The 22,297-nt window shown below is 33.2% G+C and overlaps 1 protein-coding gene across 1 annotated transcript in view; it reads right to left on the reverse strand.

The window, feature by feature from the left end:
* The window catches only part of LOC149784716 (membrane-bound glycerophospholipid O-acyltransferase 2-like), a 49,156-nt gene that overhangs the window by 8,994 nt on the left and 17,865 nt on the right, over nucleotides 1-22,297 (reverse strand). Inside the window, exons 5-10 of the mRNA XM_089932742.1 lie at nucleotides 21,760-21,904; nucleotides 19,098-19,133; nucleotides 14,767-14,857; nucleotides 13,661-13,762; nucleotides 7,727-7,830; nucleotides 5,002-5,202 (exon numbers count right to left, since the gene is read on the reverse strand). Coding sequence (XP_089788868.1) covers nucleotides 5,002-5,202; nucleotides 7,727-7,830; nucleotides 13,661-13,762; nucleotides 14,767-14,857; nucleotides 19,098-19,133; nucleotides 21,760-21,904 — 679 coding nt within the window. The remainder of the gene's footprint in view (nucleotides 1-5,001; nucleotides 5,203-7,726; nucleotides 7,831-13,660; nucleotides 13,763-14,766; nucleotides 14,858-19,097; nucleotides 19,134-21,759; nucleotides 21,905-22,297) is intronic.

Genomic DNA, 22,297 nt, shown 5'->3' on the forward strand with positions numbered 1-22,297 from the left:
AAACTTTAAATGGTGTCTAGCTTTAAAGAACTGAAGTTAAAACGGCTATAGTAATGGCAATATGCAGCAGATGGCATACATAATGAAAATCCACTCCATTCCATAAAATTAATCAAGACAGACCAAAAAATTAATGAAATAGTCCTCAGTACAGCTTCGTTCTAAAATTGACTTACCCCTCTGAAATAATAAAGAGAATAAGAACTTTAAAAAACTAAAGTCTATAATGGCAGCATTTTCAACTCAAATTTGCACTCAATAAAACATACATGTATGCTGTTCAACCAGTCTGAAACGGCCTCTTTGAGGGACACTTTAACCACGGCTTACTTTATTGCATAAATGTGTTGCAATTAATGTTTGTCTTGATGACTATGAAAGAATACACACAAAGTAGCAAACACTTCCTGAAATCCCACATTTCAGGAAGTGTTTGCTACTTTGTGTGTACTGTGCTCACAATAGATGAAGGTCAAAACAGTCCACAGCTTAGGATAAAGGACATGTGTGAGGCAAGAATACCTGAATCAATCATATCCATTGGTGTCAAATAGGAAAATTCCACATGAGAGTCAGATATTTGTATCAAACATGAAACAGTGAAAAATTTCTAATGCTTCCTATCCAATACTGAAGCAAAATGATGGATTCTTCACGTTCTGAAAGAAACACCAGAGCCAGAGTAAAAATGGCATATTGTGAATACTGATCAAACTTTTAAATGGCCGAACACCAATTAAAATGTCCTTACCCTAAGATATAACATAAGAAGTTTGTGTAAAATTGCAATGAAATTTAAACATTTTAGCTTTCAAAGCACAGTGGTTGAAATTCATACAGTAACTGGTAATATGCATCTGAATTGTATGCTGTAGATAATGTGTACAATTACACGATGTGAAAAAGTATTAAAAAACATTAGTTCAACAAGGTCAATCTAAACATAATTAAAATTCTTTGATTCTACATAAATCTAGAATAGATTTACCCTCCAAAAATAATAATGAAAATGAAAATGTTATAAATATAACATTTACAACAGCGGCCTCTCCGACTAAAATGGACTAAAGAAGCCAAACATGAAGCTAGGTCAATTATTGTGTAACGGTCTGTTTGTGAATACTTGGCTTCAACCACTGTTCATTTTAGTATGTACAAATAATAATTATCTTGAGTGCCATGAAAGAATGTTCAAATGATTATGGATATTGGAAAATGTTTGGTACAAAATGTACACTATGTTTGCAGTAAAAGGCGAAAATAGAAGTATTTTAACACATGCCTTGTTGATTCAGTCTTTTTGTTATGTTCAGTTATAATTTGAGAGGATTTATTTAAATTATTCATTGGAATTAAAAAGTGCTCATTGACTTTTGTACTGTCTCATTAGTTTGAGATCACCATGAATTCATTCAAAGACATTCTGGATTTTGTCATTTTGGTACATCAATACTATTGACATATTATCACATTCAAGGCTACTGACATGAACACATTCAAGATTTGAATTCATTCAAAACGCTTTATATGCTTGGCCTTGTGATGGAATCTTTATGAACATATGGGATTTAATTCACAATACTGTTAGGTTCCTTTTAAAGTTTCACTTTGCATTCTAGGAAAATGACCTTTTTCAGGAATTTTACAAAACTTTTTTATCTTTTATATTTTTTCTGTCATTTAGCTTGTGACCATATATATACAACAAGTCATATTGTTTACATGATTGTTATTTGAGACTGATACATGTTTACTGTTTGGCAAATAATTAAATGAATTAAAAAAGTGTTCTCAAATCATTCTCAAAAGTTCACCTGCCAATGATGTTAGATACATGTCTTGAATTTCATGTTAAATTGGCTGACATGGACGTGGAAGAAGACGTGTGAGTGGAAACAAAATTCCCTCAAAAATAAACAAAAAGTGAATTCAGTATTGGAACATTTTAGCAAGAGACTTGTTTTCTTAAAGCTGCATGATCAACTGATCTTTAGATGGAAATAAAGATTAAGTAAAATATTAAGATGTAGTCAAATTTGTTTAAAATCATGTTAACATAGTTCTGTTCTTAGCTGTTTCCTTGTTCAGTTTAAGGTCTTTTTACCTAAATGTCTCTCTCTTTCTTAAACTCTAGTCAATGCCTTTATCAACCTATCTATTCATGACGATTTGTATACAAGTATATATTGGATTCTAGCCTTTCCTTTTCTCCTCATCAACATAGATATCTACTATGTACTATTAACATGTATCTTTTTAACAATTTTAATTATCAACATCTGGTTTTAATGTGCAAAGATAAAAAATAAAAAAAATGTTCTATATCTGCAGAACAAACATGCCATGTTTCTACTTTACCACATCTTTCACTTTAGTTATGATATTTTGTTGTTATGGGTTGGAGGCACAATTCAAATCCCTCAAGGTCAAGTTTAATTTTCAGTCTGCTCTGCACAGGATGACAGTTATAAAATTTCTAATATTCTGCACATATGAAACAATTCACTTACTTTTATTTTTCTAATTTTTGATTTGCCAAGATGTTACTAAAAGTTCTCCACATTTCTGCATTCTATTCACCAGATTTTGATTGCAAGAACTGACAAAATCATACCATACTCCTGTATTGATTATTTAAAGTTTTGGCACAGAATCATAAAAGTTGAACCATTCACAAGAAAATAAGTATAGGATTTTTGGTAAAATGTTGTCCAACTTCTTCATGAAAATGTAACAGTTGATGGTTTTTTACATTTACAAAACACTGCAGTGAAATGTTAAAGCAGAACCCAGAATCCTAACATCTAGAACAATGCCTCTCTTATTAAACACCAATGCCATAGGAAATGTGATAATTAATTTTTTTACAGCACAGTAACACAAGTAGGTCAAGAAGAATTCAGGCAATTGGAGTAAATTACCCTGCTACCATGGCAGCCAACCCATACCTATTGGTTATGAGTTATGTACACTAACCACAAGTCAATAAGGTTTGGTGTACAGCAGACCAATAATCATTCAAACATATCTGACTTTCAAGTTGCCTGAACAATTACCATGTTCTTAAAATTCCTACTAACACAAATACACACTATTCTATGACTCAAAATTCCTTCTAACACAAATACAACCTTATATTATCACTTGAAAATCCTGCTAACACAGATATACACTTATTTTATCATTAGAAAATCCTTCTAGCACAAATACATACTTATCACTCAAAATTCCTGCTAACGCAGATATACACTTGTGTTATCAATCAGAAATCCTTCTAACACAAATACATACTTATCTTATCACTCAAAATTCCTGCTAACACAGATATACACATATATTATCAATCAGAAATCCTTCTAACACAAATACATACTTATCTTATCACTCAAAATTCCTGCTAACACAGATATACACTTGTGTTATCAATCAGAAATCCTTCTAACACAAATACATACTTATCGTATCACTCAAAATTCCTGCTAACACAGATATACACTTGTGTTATCAATCAGAAATCCTTCTAACACAAATACATACTTATCTTATCCCTCAAAATTCCTGCTAAGACAAACACACTTACACACTTTGCATTTGATCACTCAACTGAGTTGGAATCCATCACAAAAATCTATACCATTTTATCCCTCTACCCCATTTGTCATCACTTACTTTCCTACTATTCCTGAAAATTCATTGGAAATATGATCACCCTCCCCCATTCAGTGTTGATGGAGTTCAGGCAAAAAAAGAAGAGTCCATATTACATCATCACATGAAAGTGTGACCTTTGATTGTAGTTCCCTCTGTCTGATGGCCACATTAGGAACTGAAACCTTTGCTGTCATCTAATCTGCTTAGAATATAGAAAAAATAGGAATGCTCTCCCTCATTCGGTGTAGATGGAGTTTCCGTTACAAGGAAAAAGGGGAACGATGGATTAGACATTATTCTTCAACATCGTTACTTATTCCCACCATTATCTTATTCCCAACCATTACCTTATTCCTTATCATCATTTTAATTTACCTTATTCCCACCATTACGTTATTCCCCACCATTACCTTATTCCTTATCATCATTTTAATTTACCTTATTTCTATCAGTATTATTTATTCCCAACCATTACCTTATTCCTTATCATCATTTTAATTTACCTTATTTCCATCAGTATTATCTTATTCCCCACCATTACCTTATTCCTTATCACCATTTTAATTTACCTTATTTCCATCTGTATTATTTATTCCCAACCATTACCTTATTCCTTATCATCATTTTAATTTACCTTATTTCCATCAGTATTATCTTATTCCCCACCATTACCTTATTCCTTATCATCATTTTAATTTACCTTATTTCCATCAGTATTATTTATTCCCCACCATTACCTTATTCCTTATCATCATTTTAATTTACCTTATTTCCATCAGTATTATTTATTCCCACCATTACCTTATTCCTCAACATTATTACCATATTCCCCACCATTACCTTATTCCCTTCACTATTTTCTTTTTCCCCACCATGACCTTATTTCTCACAATCATTTTTTTTATTCCTCAACATCATTTACCATATTCCCCACTATCGCCTTATTCCTCATCACCATTACCTTATTCCTCAATCCCATTACCTTATTCCCATCATTATTATCTTCTTCCCCACAATTACCTTATTCCTCCTCATCATTATCTTATTCCTCAACATCATTACTACATTCCTCAACATCATTACCTTATTACTCAATATCACTACCTTATTCCTCATCACCATTACCTTACTCCACATCATCATAACATCATTCCTCACCTTTATTACCTTATTCCTTAACATCATTACCGTATTCCTTCCATTACCATATTCCCATCATTACCTTATTCCCACCAATATCATTATCCTATTCATTAACATCACGATCTTATTACCCATCTTTACCTTATTCCTCAACAAAATTACTTCATTCCTTAACAACATTACCTTATTCCTCATTGTCAAACTTACCTGTCTAGCAGCAAAGGTAAAAAGTGTTCCTGTTGCAAAGGTCAGATAGTATCCAGGATAAAATCCATGCCAGAAAGCACTGATCATGAATACTAATGGAACTCTGAATGATTCTGGTGCTCGGTCATAAATTATTCGTCTCAGCCAGAGACTGGTCTGCTTATTCCAGCTATCAATGTTTAGTTTTAGACTGTCACAGGTCTGTAAGAAAACAAATTCAAGGAATTGATGTCTTTCTGAGATCTTAATGGGGAATTAGAAGAGATTTTCTTTAAAACTTGAAAACTGGGATAAAAAACAATAACACACATGCTGAAAATTCTGTGCAACTAGTTCCCATTTTCTTTATGCTTTTTCAGGCATGAAATGTTTTGAAAGAAAAGGATGACATGAATAAACTATAAAAGAAACTTACTGGATTCATATTTTAGATACTTTGTATCCTAAAGGCCTTAATGCCAATGTACTATATAAAACTGTATAAAAATGTTTAAAATTGATACATTGTATATCCTTTATAACAATATAATTATATGTATTACTGTCCGTCTCTATTTTATTTTATTATGTTAAAACTTCAAGAAATTCAATGTATACTTTTGTACAGAGACAGCCTGGGTTCAAACATTGTTTTAGTCAAATATTAATCAACACAAGCTACCTCATTCACAAATTGGACCAATATATAAACATGCAAACATCTGCATCTACTACACACAAACCTTTCATTAATGATCAGGCAGTTAGGTTTTCTACAAGTTTTATATACTCCTGGAGTAAAAATGCAATCAAGAATGCACCACAGAAAATTGTACAGGAGTATTCCTTACACACAAAATTTTCAAGCAAAACTCAACAAAGCACATTAATGAATGAACCATGGAAGATTGTACAAAATTTTCAAGCAAAACTCAATACAGAACATTATAGAATGAACCATGGAAGATTGTACAGGAGTATTCCTTACATACAAAATTTGCAAGCAAAACTCAATACAGCACATTATAGAATGTAACTATCATTCTACAATGTACAGTGTACTTAATTATAAGATGGTTTGACTACAAGGTGGTCTCAACATACAAAGATCTCACTACAAAGTGGATGCACTGTCAGGCTTTAGTGCTATATGGCAACAATGCTACAAAATGGGTTTCCTATAAGAAGGTCTCACTATAAGGCTGTATCACTATAAGATGGTCTCACTAAACTATAAGGCTGTATCACTATAAGATGGTCTCACTATAAGGCTGTATCACTAAAAGATGGTCCACTGCACTATAAGGCTGTATCACTAAAAGATGGTCCACTGCACTATAAGGCTGTATCACTAAAAGATGGTCTCACTATAAGGCTGTATCATTATAAGAAGGTCTCACTATAAGGCTGTATCACTATAAGATGGTCTCACTATAAGGCTGTATCACTAAAGGATGGTTCACTGCACTATAAGGCTGTATCACTAAAAGATGGTCTCATTATAAGGCTGTATCACTATAAGAAGGTATCACCATAAGGCTGTATAACTATAAGAAGGTCTCACTGTAAGGCTGTATCACTATAAGAAGGTCTCACTATAAGGTTGTATCACTATAAGGCTGTATAACTATAAGAAGGTCTCACTATAAGGCTGTATCACTATAAGAAGGTGTCACTATAAGGCTGTATAACTATAAGAAGGTCTCACTATAAGGCTGTATCACTATAAGAAGGTGTCACTATAAGGCTGTATCACTATAAGAAGGTCTCACTATAAGGCTGTATCACTAAAAGATGGTTTCACTAAAAAGGCTGTATCACTAAAAGATGGTCCACTACACTATAAGGCTGTGTCACTAAAAGATGGTCTTGCTAAAAGGCTGTATCACTAAAAGATGGTCTCACTAAAAGGCTGTATCACTATAAGAAGGTCTCACTATCAGTGTATACAGGTAGGTATCATACAGTGTGGCATTGTTATAGGTATGGTATCATCACCCTGTGTGGCATTGTTATAGGTCTGGTATCACCACCCTGTGTGGCATTTTTATAGGTCTGGTATCACCACCCTGTGTGGCATTGTTATAGGTCAGGTATCATCACACAGTGTGACATTGTTATAGGTCTGGTATCATCACACAGTGTTACATTGTTACAGGTAGGATCATCAAACAGTGTGACACTGTTATAAGTTGGTACCATCACACTGTATGACATTGTTATAGGTCTGGTATCATCACCCTGTGACATTGATATTGATAGGTATTATCAGTGTCACATTGCTACAGGATGGTATCATCATAAAGTGTGACACTGTTACAGGTAGGTATCATCACACAATGTGACAACTACAATAAAAGTTTCCATAAAATTTAGTATGAACAAGCACACCAAGAATTTACAATCTATATAATGTTGCCAGTTTGTGAATTTTATAATTTCATCACTTCATTTTGGTTTTATCATGCTGTGGAAATCGAAGTGAAGTAAATTTCTCATGAACACAGCATGGTTGGTTTAGGTGGCATTAAACCTGTATTTCCAATGGTCTTCTTTCTCATGCCTCTTGCCACATAAAACAAATGAAAATAGTAACATAACAAATTATAGATACAGTGAAGAATTTTTATGGTACACTGAGGTAAGTTATACAACTATTTTACCGTATTTAAGAAAAGGAAGTAATAAAACTACAACTGTTTCACATTTGTCCATTTCAAACAATTACCAGTAAAACTGGTCTCACCTCTAGTTTTATAATGTCTATGTTGTTGAGAAGATCCCAATCCTCTTTCAACATTTCATTCGACTTGCGGTACCCTAGACCTGCAGCATTATTCACTGCATCAGCTGAAATAGGAAGTAAAATTGAATTTATATTTTTGACTACCATCGTGATGTCACCAAAAGTATACAATGTTGAAATTGTTCTGTGAACCTGGTACAAAACTGTGCATTTATTAGGATTATTTTGAAAGTAACCAAGTTTCATGCCTCTATTTCAAACAGCATTAAAGGATAAGTGCATTACAAGGAAAAAATGTATCAATGACTTTAACAATTAAAAAAATCAAGACTGTAATACATTATATTCCATTAAAATGAGACACATAATTGTACCATTGTTCATCCATGAACCTCAAATAGTTTTTAAGATAAGAAAGCAGCCAAGAAATAGATACATGTCACCTTGACCTTGAATGTAGAACATCAAATGTACAATGCTGAGGCATCTGCATATATATATATATATATATATATATATATATATATATATATATATATATATATATATATATATATATATATATATATTGTAACCTCATGGGTCTGGAAAATTACTCAGGATTTTAGTTTTCTTTTTCAGACCTTGATGCTACAAGGGTTCGTCTGACTTTAGCAATAGAGATAAAACAACAATAAAGAAAGATTAAAAATCCAGGAAAGATTTATTCAAACATTTCTCAACTGTAAAACAAAACTACACCCTTTTTACCAGTTTACAGATTCAACTTTTACTTATAGAATTATACCAGTAGATTCAACCATAATGAATATATTTCGATTAGCTAAAACCAATCTAATTTACTAAAACTAAGCCTGAGTGTTAAACATATATAATGTGGGCAATAAGTTTTGAATTTTGAAATCAAAATCTGGGTTCCAAAATTCGTGTGAAAATTCTTCTGCTTATAGGAACTTGTAGTTTAAATTCTAAGTTCCAAATTATTCTTCAAAATTTTATACATTGAATTTTCCTTCTCCAAAAATTACCTCTCATATTTCTTGACTTAATCTTTATTCTAGATCTTAATATTCACCAGCCCATTTCCTCTATCTGTCTGCTACCTTATATTCCTATCCCTATCTGTCTCTGACTTGGAACAAAGATGCTCTTTATATACAAGTTTGGCATGTGTAAACATTCTGGTAAACAAAGCATGGATTGGTGGGTATTGCAACTGATCGGCCAATCCAAATAACCTCACAATAGTAACTCGGTGTTTTAATTCTTCTAATTAAACATAGTATTAGACAATATGATCAGTCGTGACAGACCTATCCAAATATATTATTCTCATCTTCGAATGTTTGTGCAGGTAACTGAATTTTAAAATCTTGTATTGTTGTACAAAACAGGCAAACGGGTAATGAGCATTGCGAAGTCTGAGGGAACATCTCAAAATGGTCACACTCGGCTACAACGTGTTGTGGCTAAAATCAGCTGATTCAATGATACATGAAGTAGTGGCAATGCAATATATATATATATATATATATATATATATATATATATATATACCAAGCTTTATCTCTTGATCTCAAAACTGTCAGAAGTCTTTTATTAATGACAATAAAGGACAGAAAACTTAAAATATTAAAAATACTAGAAATTACACAATTATAAAATATTACAATAAAACTGTTAAGTGGTCATGAAATCAGGATTGCTTACTAAAATATTTGCAGGGGTATAATTCTTACCAAGTTGCAATATTAGGTGCTGTTTTAATATCATGTTGCAAAATTCAACAAAATTATACTAGCATATAAAAGATTTAAAACACTCTAGCACTGCCTTTCAAGACATGGTTGCCATGGCCACACACCTACCAATTAGGATATTCAAGTATATCAAGTTTCATCAATTAATCTCAAACAGCTCTACACATATACAGTGGAATGGAAGTGTGAATGAAAAGTTACAATACTTTAGTGAGTCATGAGTTTGATCTTTAACATTGGACCTCAATTTTGTATGCAACAGGACTGCTCCGGTGGCCTAGTGTTAGAGAGTCAGCTTTGGATGCAGGAGGTCATGGGTTCGATTCCCTGCTGAGTCATACCAAAGACTTACAAAAATGGTACTAACAGCTCAGCATTAAGAAGTTAGTATTAAGACTGGTCGGCTTGGTGTCAGAATAATGTAACTGGGTGGAACATCATGCTACACATCTGTGGCATGATACCCCAGTGCTAGACATCACTATAAACTGTCACACTGCAGACATCGTAGCAATATGACTGAAGAATTGTTAAGCCTATGTTAAAAATCCAAATCACACAAATTACATTTTATGCAACACACTCACACCCCATCCCCACAATGATGATATATAAATAAACAAAGTTTCTTCCCTTAATATTAGATTACTTGAAAATTATTGAGCACAAAGAATTAAGAAAAAAATCAAAATGTGCTGGATGATAGGACCCACAATTAAATATATGACACCTTTTAATTAGTATGATAGGACCCACAATGAAATATATGACACCTTCTAATTAGTATGATAGGACCCACAATGAAATATATGACACCTTCTAATTAATAGTATGATAGGACCCACAATGAAATATATGACACCTTCTAATTAATAGTATGATAGGACCCACAATGAAATATATGACACCTTCTAATTAATAGTATGATAGGACCCACAATGAAATATATGACACCTTCTAATTAGTATGATAGGACCCACAATGAAATATATGACACCTTCTAATTAGTATGATAGGACCCACAATGAAATATATGACACCTTCTAATTAGTATGATAGGACCCACAATGAAATATATGACACCTTCTAATTAGTATGATAGGACCCAAAATTAAATATATGACACCTTGTAATTAGTATGATAGGATCCACAATGAAATATATGACACCTTCTAATTAGTATGATAGGACCCACAATGAAATATATGACACCTTCTAATTAGTATGATAGGACCCACAATGAAATATATGACACCTTCTAATTAGTATGATAGGACCCACAATGAAATATATGACACCTTCTAATTAGTATGATAGGACCCACAATGAAATATATGACACCTTCTAATTAGCATGATAGGACCCACAATGAAATATATGACACCTTCTAATTAGTATGATAGGACACACAATGAAATATATGACACCTTCTAATTAGTATGATAGGACCCACAATGAAATATATGACACCTTCTAATTAATAGTATGATAGGACCCACAATGAAATATATGACATCTTCTAATTAGTATGATAGGACCCACAATGAAATATATGACACCTTCTAATTAGTATGATAGGACCCACAATTAAATATATGACACCTTCTAAGTATGATGCTTGCATACAAGAAGTTTCAGTGGAAACAAAACCTCAAAAAGCTTTCAAGTTATAAAGTGGAAACGAGGTTTTACAGTCAGACAGAGACATGGATACTATGACCCAAGCTTTTTGCAAAAGGCTGGGGACAATAATTTAAAAATAGTTTGTTGAAAACCATTATTCTTTTGAACTGGGTCCTGTTGTTAAGCGCTGTCTTAAGATCACTACCACTACTGCTTACCTGAAGTAAGAATGTATAAAGTATTCTTAATTCATGAAACAACAGTACTGTGAATGGTGTACTATATGCCCACCCCATAATTAATAGCATATTATATGCCAACCCCATGTTTAATAGCATATTATATGCCAACCCTATGTTTAATAGCATATTATATGCCAACCCTATGTTTAATAGCATATTATATGCCAACCCTATGTTTAATAGCATATTATATGCCCACTCCATGTTTAATAGCATATTATATGCCAACCCCATGTTTAATAGAATATTATATGCCAACCCCATGTTTAATAGCATATTATATGCCAACCCCATGTTTAATAGAATATTATATGCCAACCCCATGTTTAATAGCATATTATATGCCAACCTCATGTTTAATAGCATATTATATGCCAACCCCATGTTTAATAGAATATTATATGCCAACCCCATGTTTAATAGCATATTATATGCCCACTCCATGTTTAATAGCATATTATATGCCAACCCCATGTTTAATAGAATATTATAAGCCAACCCCATGTTTAATAGCATATTATATGCCCACCCCATAATTACTAGCTTATTATATGCCAACCCCATGTTTAATAGAATATTATATGCCAACCCAATGTTTAATAGCATATTATATGCCCACTCCATGTTTAATAGAATATTATATGCCAATCCCGTGTTTAATAGCATATTATATGCCAACCCCATGTTTAATAGCATATTATATGCTAACACCATATTTAATAGCATATTATATGCCAACCCCATGTTTAATAGCATATTATATGCCCACCCCATAATTAATAGCATATTATATGCCAACCCCATGATTAATAGCATATCATATGCCAACCCAATGTTTAATAGCATATTATATGCCCACTCCATGTTTAATAGAATATTATATGCCAATCCCGTGTTTAATAGCATATTATATGCCAACCCCATGTTTAATATCATATTAAATGCTCACCCCCATGTTTAATAGCATATTATATGCTCACCCCATGTTTAGTAATCCTCTACTCTAGAAGACACACATTGTTTAATAGTATTCTATACAGGTACTAGATTGATGTGTCTGATGCAGGAGTGTATTAACCAATGGGTCTCAATGACCTGGACATTTGGTTAAGGTATGCAGTCTGGAACTAAAATTACGCTGTAGAAATCATTTTTTTAAATATTAGGCTTACCAGGCCATTAACCTCCAACCTTTTTTCCCCAGAATCTAAATGCTTCCTGAGTGCAATCTATCTATAAATCCTACTCAAGACATTTACTATAGAACTAAAGTTATTCTCTCTACAAAATGAATTTTTCCTTTGAGTCACAATGATAATAACCTTTAACCTCTACCCCAAAACCAATAGGTCTCTTCTATACTTTAAATGCACACACTCACTAAATCTTGGTCAAAGTACATGGTATACAACTAAAGTTATTAAAAGAAAATCATTTTTCTTCTTATGATCAGTGACTCTGACGTAATGATTGTTGATCCCAAAATCAACAGGCTTCATTTCTTTACCTTATATGTAAGTGAACTGCAAACTTTGGCTAAGGGACATGGATTTCTTTTTGCCAGTGACCTTGACCTTGCACTTTTTGACCCCCAAAAATCAATACCAAGCCATCCACAAAATATTAGGACAGATCTTTATTTTGATCTAGAAGTTAGAATTTAGAACTAATATTAATGCACAAAAATGATTTATCTGATTTCAGTCACAGTGACCTTGATCTTTCACCCTGTGATTTACAGGCTTATTCTAAGCTACAAAATCAAGCCATCCACATTTAGATCCTGGGGATAACTGCAGATGAAGAACTCATGATATTGTCCAGGAATTATATAGACCATGGATAGACAGAGGGACATTACTGCAACATAACATGCAGGAAATGAACAGGAATACATATTATGGTGCATGCACAATTTTGAAGCAAAGAGAAAAAGAAGAAAAGATTAAAACACAAATGATACTAATAATTATCATATATGAAAAAGAAAATGAAATGTTAATGAAAATGACCGGAAAGAATCAATAACTGTCACTTGGTAGAATAGCAATATAATGACAATGACAATCAATTAGGCAGATTTCAGTATAACACAATTATAAGCAGAGTCCAATTCCAAACTATAAACATCCATAATGTGCCAGCAGATTTGCATCTATGCAGTTTGTTAAGAGTAATCAGTGGAACAAACAGCACAGATCTTGATATGCTGGCTCATTATGTGATGGTGTATTAGGCTCTATTTTGTGTGCAGTTGAAATGACTGTATAATATACGGTATTTTTCTGATGTCTTTATACATGTCTTACCTAATCTCCAGGCAAGGTAATATTTTGGCCTACACATCGACATTGTTATAAAAGTGTACATCAGCCTCTGGAAAAAGTTGTAATTTGTGTAAAACTCCTCAGCTGAAATGGACAAATTAGACAATACATTAATCTGTGCATGGCCCCATCATACACCTTTTAATAACCATGCACAACTAATAAAACAATTTGCATTGGGATCTTGACCTTTCATGCTTGGATCTATTATCCCCAGGTTGTACTTTGAACCTTAGACCTTTAACTTTCACACTACTAATGCTATTTACAGCCTATGGCAAACATCTTTGCTTTACTTTATGTCAATTCATCAAAGCAATAATAGATAGATCTAAGACTTTAACCTATGACCCACTTACATCAAAGCTACATAGTTCCTTGTGACCTTGACCTTTGAGTTCAGTGGCTGTCAATGTCAGGGTATATCTTTTTTCAATGATGTATTTTGGGTAAATTCTTATGATTATACCCTGAAGAAAACAGATCTTGCCCTTATAAAAAAGAAGATAAAAGCTGCCATTGGCCAAATGGATGGATAGTAATAGTGCCTGCCATGTATCATTTTTTATGTCACTGATTGCAAGTGTTACAAAAATTGTGTAACATAATGGAATGGTGCTGGATACCAAAATTTAATCTAACTGCAACATGGTCACTGATCTACTACTGAAAACAACAAGTAGAAGATGAATCCACTTATCAGGTTTAATTATTTTACATGCAAAACATTGCAGTGAAATGTTAAAAGCAGAACCCCAAATCCTGCAATCTAGACCACTGCCTCTCCTAACACCAATGTCATAGGAAATGTGATAATTATGTTTATTTGGCTAGACATACATTAGGACTTTGTGTTAGACCTAATAGTTGACATACACCTACACTTTGTGTCAAACATGCACTTCCACTTACACCATCACTTTCACACCTAAAAGTTACCAATCTACCCACCCACTTGAATAAATTAAGATAAAGTCCCATGGACAAAAGACAGGCTGAATAACTTAAGATAAAGTCCCATGGACAAAACACAGGCTGAATAACTTAAGATAAAGTCCCATGGACAGAAGACAGACTGAATAACTTACTCAATAAAAAGTCCCATGGACAGAAGATAGGCTGGCACAACATGAGTACACCAAATACTGCTGACTCTCCAGCCTTGCGTGCCACAGTAGGCTGAAATTCACAATGTATAGGTAAGGAACTATGAATATTCACACAAAAATATTCTGATTTAAAAACAATGAAATTTTATCAAAATAAGATACTTCTCTTGCACGTCTGAGCCACATGAAAAATTCACAAACGTACAGCCTGCAACAAACATTATTCTTTATTATATACTTCATAAATAGTCCCATTAGTTTAACATTTTTGCTATGGGTCAATACCCAGAGGTATTGACTGGAGTTAAATAAAAATATTCACCGCTTCCTTATATAGTTATAACGTGTCCAGATGCGAAGAACTATTTTTGGTCTACGTTGTAATGAAAATAGCAATGAATGCTGATTGCATCCAAAATTTTGATGTTTTCAATGGTTTACTCTAGACAGTTACATTTATATATTCAAATGTTTGAAGAAGAGATAATGGTGGAGGCACGAGATACAAATAAATCCATATATATAAGGATGATGTCACCTGGCTTTGTATGCGGGAACCATACATTTCTTGTCAAATATTACCTAGCTCTGTGTGTGGATATCATATGTTTATGGCACAGAACAGTGATGTCTGTGGATATCCAATCTAGGCCAATCATTAATCGTGTGCTAATAATAGCAGGACTAGTTTTCTGTTAGTTTGATTTCAATGCATAAACAGCATTTTCTTCACCCTAAAACATGACCAATATAACTGTTCTACATTGATAATTAATATTTTACATTCATAATTAAAACAACTTGATAACCTTGATTTTTTTGAAAAAAGAATGCTGTATTTAGTTGGATAAAAGATTCTGCCAACAATATTATTTTAAAAAGTATTTATAAACCTTTCAAACACTTACATTATCTTTTGGTTGCTATGGCAACCAAAGTAAATCTATAATCATTCATAACTTTAAGTATAATTAGTATTGGTATTAATGAACTATAATTGAATAGAATTATATTTTATATAGAGAAAATCTGTTTATAATAACTACATAAATATTGCATCATCTAAATATTGTAACATACCGAAATGAAAAGACATGTTTGAAAGTAAAAATGTTTTAATTATCTAGCATAGGCCTAAAAGTAATGGACTGAGGATTTGTAATGTGTAGGAAAAAATTAACTGTCCATACAAACATTCAAAATAACTATATCTGATGGAAAGGTATATACTATAATTAATTATTTTATAAAAAAAATACTTTCCCACTGTTTTTCTCTATTTGGTTGCTATGATAAAAATGAACAAACATCAATTTCACAGACATTTTTAGTATTAGCAATATTCATGCATACATATGCATCACTTTGTACAATTTCACTGGAATCTGTTTATAAATACTAGTTCTGAAGATGTTATATGGATTTGGTCCAAAAGGTCTGTATTGTTCTAAAACAATTCATCATACACAGACAAGGTAGTTCGAATCAAATCAGCACTGGTTTCAAGGTCAAGCGAAACTAAACAGCACTAACAAGGTTAATAACATCATATCTTCTGTTCAATTTGGTGAAAGCCTTTAATACCAGTATGTCTTCTGTCTGATTTGGTGAAAGCCTTTAATACCAGTATGTCTTCTGTCTGATTTGGTGAAAGCCTTTAATACCAGTATGTCTTCTGTCCGATTTGGTGAAAGTTTTTAATACCAGTATGTCTTCTGTCCGATTTGGTGAAAGCCTTTAATACCAGTATGTCTTCTGTCTGATTTGGTGAAAGCCTTTAATACCAGTATGTCTTCTGTCTGATTTGGTGAAAGCCTTTAATACCAGTATGTCTTCTGTCTGATTTGGTGAAAGCCTTTAATACCAGTATGTCTTCTGTCTGATTTGGTGAAAGCCTTTAATACCAGTATGTCTTCTGTCTGATTTGGTGAAAGCCTTTAATACCAGTATGTCTTCTGTCTGATTTGGTGAAAGCCCTTAATTCCAGCATGTCTTCTGTCTGATTTGGTGAAAGCCCTTAATTCCAGCATATCTTCTGTCTGATTTGGTGAAAGCCCTTAACACAAGCATGTCTTCCATCTGATTTTGTGTGTGATTTGGATTTTTAATGTAGCTTTAACAATCTTTAAGTCATATCGCTACGATGTCTGCAGTGTGAGTTTATAGTGATGTCTAGCACTAATTTGGTGAAAACCCTTAATAACAGCACATCTTCTGTCTGAGTTGGTGAAAGTCTATTCAGTAGTTTCCCAAAATTGCTTAAGTTTTTCCATCTTTTTTAAAACTAACTGGCTATAAGGTATTTGATTGCAGATCATTACAAGTTATATAAAAATGAAACTTGTTTCATAGAGAATACCTTCTGTCAAGCTTTGTTAAATTCTATTCTGCAATTTATTGGAAAAGTCTCTAAAAGGATCTTGCTTGTTAGTCATATATGATGGTAGAACAACATCATGTATACCCTATTCAAAGGTCCTCATGTCAGAATGAATTCTGTCAAGTTTGTTCCAATTGTAATTAGCAGTTTTAAGAAAGGGTCACTTAAATGTTCTTGATTTCCAGGAACAATGTTAATATCAGAAGGTAGATTATAAAATGATGGTTATATCAGATGGCAGATAATAAAACAATGGTGAAATCAGATATAAGATTATAATCATTATGATAAAAGCTGCCATAAAAAAATCATATAAATGTAGCTCCTTCTTGTAACTTTAATGGAACAACATTGAACCTTAGCACCTGGTGCTCCAAATAAATATTTTACAGCAGAACTGCATCTATTCTATCTACAGCAGGAGGCTTCCTATAGCAGGTAAGCACACCAGTTTTTTTAAAACTTGTCTCTTGTCTCAAATTTAAAAAAAAAATCAATTCACTCTAACTTTTCTTAGTAGCTCCTTAAGTATAATTCCTGAAAAAGTTACATTTGTATTGATTTATCAACATCGTTAAACAGCCACAGTTCCGTGGTCCATTAAAAATAATTATTGCACAAACTCCACTTTTATAAAGTGGTCATCTTTCTTGAACAGCCCCAAGTCAGCAATCCCTATAACAAAATTCTTGTGGAATTTACACCTGTAATGAATGATCATCTATTAAACAGCCCCTTAAACAGAATTAGTGTAGAAATCACAAAAATAATTATTCTAGACATTAAAACCTGTAACTGGCCATCTCTTAGTACTCCCTTAAACAACCATGTCTTAGTGCTTCCTTAAACAACCATGTCTTAGCAATCCCTAAAACAGCCATGTCTAACAGTCCCTTAAACAGCCATGTCTTAGCAGTCCCTTAAACAGCTATGTCTTAGCAGTCCCTTAAACAGCTGTATATTAGCAGTCCGTTAAACAGCCATGTCTTCACAGTCCCTTAAACAGTCACATCTTTGCAGTCCTTTAAACAAACATGTCTTAGCAGTCCCTTAAACAACTATGTCACAGCAGTCACTTAAACAGCCATGTCTTAACAGTCCCTTTAACAGGCTATTCTGAGTTTTATCAGTCCCTTAAACAGCCTTGCCTTAGCAGTCCCTTAAACAACCATGTCTAACAGTTCCTTAAATGCCATGTCTTAGCAGTCCCTTAAACAGCTGTATCTTAGCAGTCCCTTAAACAGCCATGTCTTAGCAGTCCCTTAAACAACCATGTCTTTACAGTCCCATAAACAGTCACATCTTAGCAGTCCTTTAAACAAACATGTCTTAGCAGTCCCTTAAACAGCCATGTATTAGCAGTCCATTAAACTGCCATGTCTTAGAGGTCCCTTAAAAAGAATTATTGTTGATACCACACCTCTAGTAAGAGATAACTACTTCAAAGACCCATATTTTGTGTGTGTGTGGATTTTTAATGTAGCTTTTACAATCTGAGTCATATAGCTATGATGTCTACAGTGTGACAGTTCATAGTGATCTCAAGCCCTGGGGCCTCCTGCCACATACATGTAGCATTGTGCCCCACTCAGTAACATTATCCTGATACCTGGCTGACAGGTCCTAATATTAACCTCTCAATGCTGAGCGACAATGTTAGTACCATTTTAATAAGTCTTTGGTATGGTTCAGTCGGGGTTTCAAATCTGCAACCTCCTGCATCTAAGGCAGACTCTCTTGGCCTCTGGAGTGGTGATGAAATTGTAAATGGAGTTATTGTAGAAATTATACGATATTAAGTTATCACCTTCCATAAATGGTCATAACTGTTTTACCCTTTTTTCATTCTTTGTTCACAAACTATTCATTAAAAGCAGTAATATAAAGCAGTTAATAATAGGATATAAATTTGATCTTTTAAAAATTTTACCATGGGATTTGGTGGCTCCCTTGCTTCTGAAGTAGTCTGAAATCAAAGAAAATAGGCTTTTTTACACAAGATTAAAATAAAGAGCCTTTGCTTTTTTGTTTCTTGTGGGGATTTCTTCTTTTGTAGTGGTTGACTTTCAACATTCATGCTCAGAACCTTTACTGGCATGTTATGAACTTTTACTGGCATGTTATGAACTTCAAAACAATGTGAAATGGATAAGACCAATCATATTAAGACAGACTGAACACAAAGTGAAATTAATAAGATCATACACTGACAGGCTGAACACAATGTGAAATGGAAAGGATCAGATTAAGACAGACTGAACTCAATATCAAATTAATAAGATCAGTGTATACAAACTGAATGCAATGTGAAATGGATAAGATCAGATTAAAATAGACTGAACTCAATGTGAAATGGATAGGATCAGATTAAGACTGGCTGAACACATTGTGAAATGGTTTAGATCAATTAGAATTGATGGACTTAACTCAATATCAAACTGATACAATCAATCAGATTATGACATATTTAACTCCATGTGAAACTGATAAGTTCAATCAGATGACATCAATCATAACTGATAGACTGAACTCAACGTGAAATTGAGAAGTTCAATCAGAAGACAGATGGAACTTAATGTGAAACTGAGAAGTTCAATCAGAAGACAGATTCAACTCAATATGAAACTGAGAAGTTCAATCAGAAGACAGATTCAACTCAATGGGAAAGCTGATAAGCGCAATCAGCAGATAAATTCAACTCAATGGAATAAATTATCAGTCATGAGCTGTATGCTGACACTTTCATATCTTATTATTTCACAATTTTCAGATTTACTATATGATACTACAACACCATGTAATATGCTAATTGTGTGTTCCTGAATGAGTGCTGGCTTGCAGATTTTCCTCAATTTTATATCCTATGACACCCAAATTTTCTACCTGTGTGTTTCCAAGGTCATGCCTTCTCATCAGAGAAAAAAATATGCCAGCAACGTTTCATTAGTTGATGTCCAACAGTGTCTCTGTTCACGTTAGCAATGGCTAAAGTTTCAAAAAGTGACAAAAACTTTAAGACAATGATTATAAAATTTAAAAACTGTGTATCTGATAATGAAGGCATTCAAAGTTATGGTAGTTAACAGAATTGCAATGTAAAGTGTTTTATGCCCATTAGTATAACATAAGAAGTAATGTCACACATACAGCAAGGAAGATTTAATTTATTTATATGTACACTAAGTTAAGAGACAGCAAGATCTGGAACAGATAATCCCATAATGCAGTGCATTTTAGGTTAAGGAGATAGATTAAATGCATGGTGCAGATCATTCCAGGTTAACCAGATATTCAAACATGTCGTCATGAGTTACTTGAGCACATGATAAAATGTTTATTGTAATAATGTAAGTGTCTAAGAAGAATATGATAGCACAGTGCAGACCCTAAAATTCAGGTGACAAAAATGCTGAAGCAAATAAGATATTTGTATCACACTATTAGTGCATTATGCACTGTTATTTTCCTTCGTCCCTCCATAATGTTGCATGTCCCCCAAATCTAGAGAGTGGGGAACACAGTGTCCCCAACCTTTATGATTCAATTTGCAACCCTGTTAATATTACATGGTTTAACATATTGCATCTATTTCAAGCATTTCAAACCATAATTGTTAAATAAGTAACAATTCAAGGCTGTTCCCTTTATATTCAGGTGGGATCCTCCAGGCATTTTAACTCAAAATGTTTGTGGTTCACAGTCTAAAATCAAAGATCCTTTTGTTCCACGATCTAAAAACAAGGATCTCTTTGGTCCACAGTCAAAAACAAAGATCTCTTAATTTGAAAACATAGCAAAAAATCTGCTGTGTACAACCTAGTTGAAATGGTCTCATCCACTATAATTATTAATTAACAGCACATCCCAATATAATTACTAATTACATGGCCTCATCCACTATAATTACTAATTACATGGTCTCACCAATTATAATTACTAATTACATGGCCTCACCCACAATAATTACTAATTACATGGCCTCATCCACTATAATTACTAATTACATGGTCTCACCAATTATAATTACTAATTACATGGCATCACCCACAATAATTACTAATTACATAGCCTCATCCACTATAATTACTAATTACATGGTCTCAACAATTATAATTGATAATTACATGGCGTCACCAATTATAGTTACTAATTACATGGGTTCACTCACTATATTTACTAATTACATGGCCTTACTTGCTATAATTACTAAAAGAAAATTGAGCGACTGATATCAGATTTCTGCATCAGAGAGAACCCTGAAAAAGTAAGCAACGTAATATAATTTGAAATCTGATACTGCAAATTACATTTCTTTAAACATTCAAACAAAATTCCATTGAACACATTGTCTCACATGCATCTGTGTACTGATGTACAAGGTCTGTTTCAAAACTGAACAATTATGGCTCAAAATACCCCCTCCCCATTAAGAAAAATGGTGAAATTTTCTGAATGCAGGATGGATTCAATAAAGACAAAAAGAAATTGCTTACAAATATAATGATTACATTTTTAACAACACTGTTGCTGCTGTATTTACCACAAAAAGTGACAACTACATAACAACATACGAGACAAAAGTCATTAATTACCCGAGTGCCATCCGGACCTTCTTTGCCTAGGAAATTAGAGCCGTCAATGAAATCAATATAATCGGTGAAGAAAGCAAGAGGTCCACTCATGAAGCCATGGTAATAGAAGATGTAACTCCAGAATGTCAGCAAATCTGGGCATTTTCTGTAAGGAAAAATACATAACATGCACAAATATAATAATATTCTCTTACTGGACAGATCCTCTAACATACAGATGGACAAAAACATGGCCACTATCCCTGGCAAGGAAAACATTAAAAATGTCAACATTCCTGAATTAAGGATATACATTAAATCATAAATAATCAAATTTCTGCCTTCATATTGGGCATAAATATTTTGTATTCTGGAGAAGGAACACCAATTTTATTTAGAAGCTGGAGATAATTTTTGTCTTGCCTAAGCTGTGAAAAATAACCATTTATACTGATGGATGACACAAACACAAGGGTTTAAATGTCCACCCACCCAATCAATCATGAACTAAAAATTCTTTAGTAACCCAAAATAAAGTACTCAAAAGGCTACTACATAA

Source organism: Sinohyriopsis cumingii, chromosome 14, assembly GCF_028554795.1.
Source record: "Sinohyriopsis cumingii isolate HCF-2022 chromosome 14, ASM2855479v2, whole genome shotgun sequence".
Taxonomy (NCBI): Eukaryota; Metazoa; Mollusca; class Bivalvia; order Unionida; family Unionidae; genus Sinohyriopsis; species Sinohyriopsis cumingii.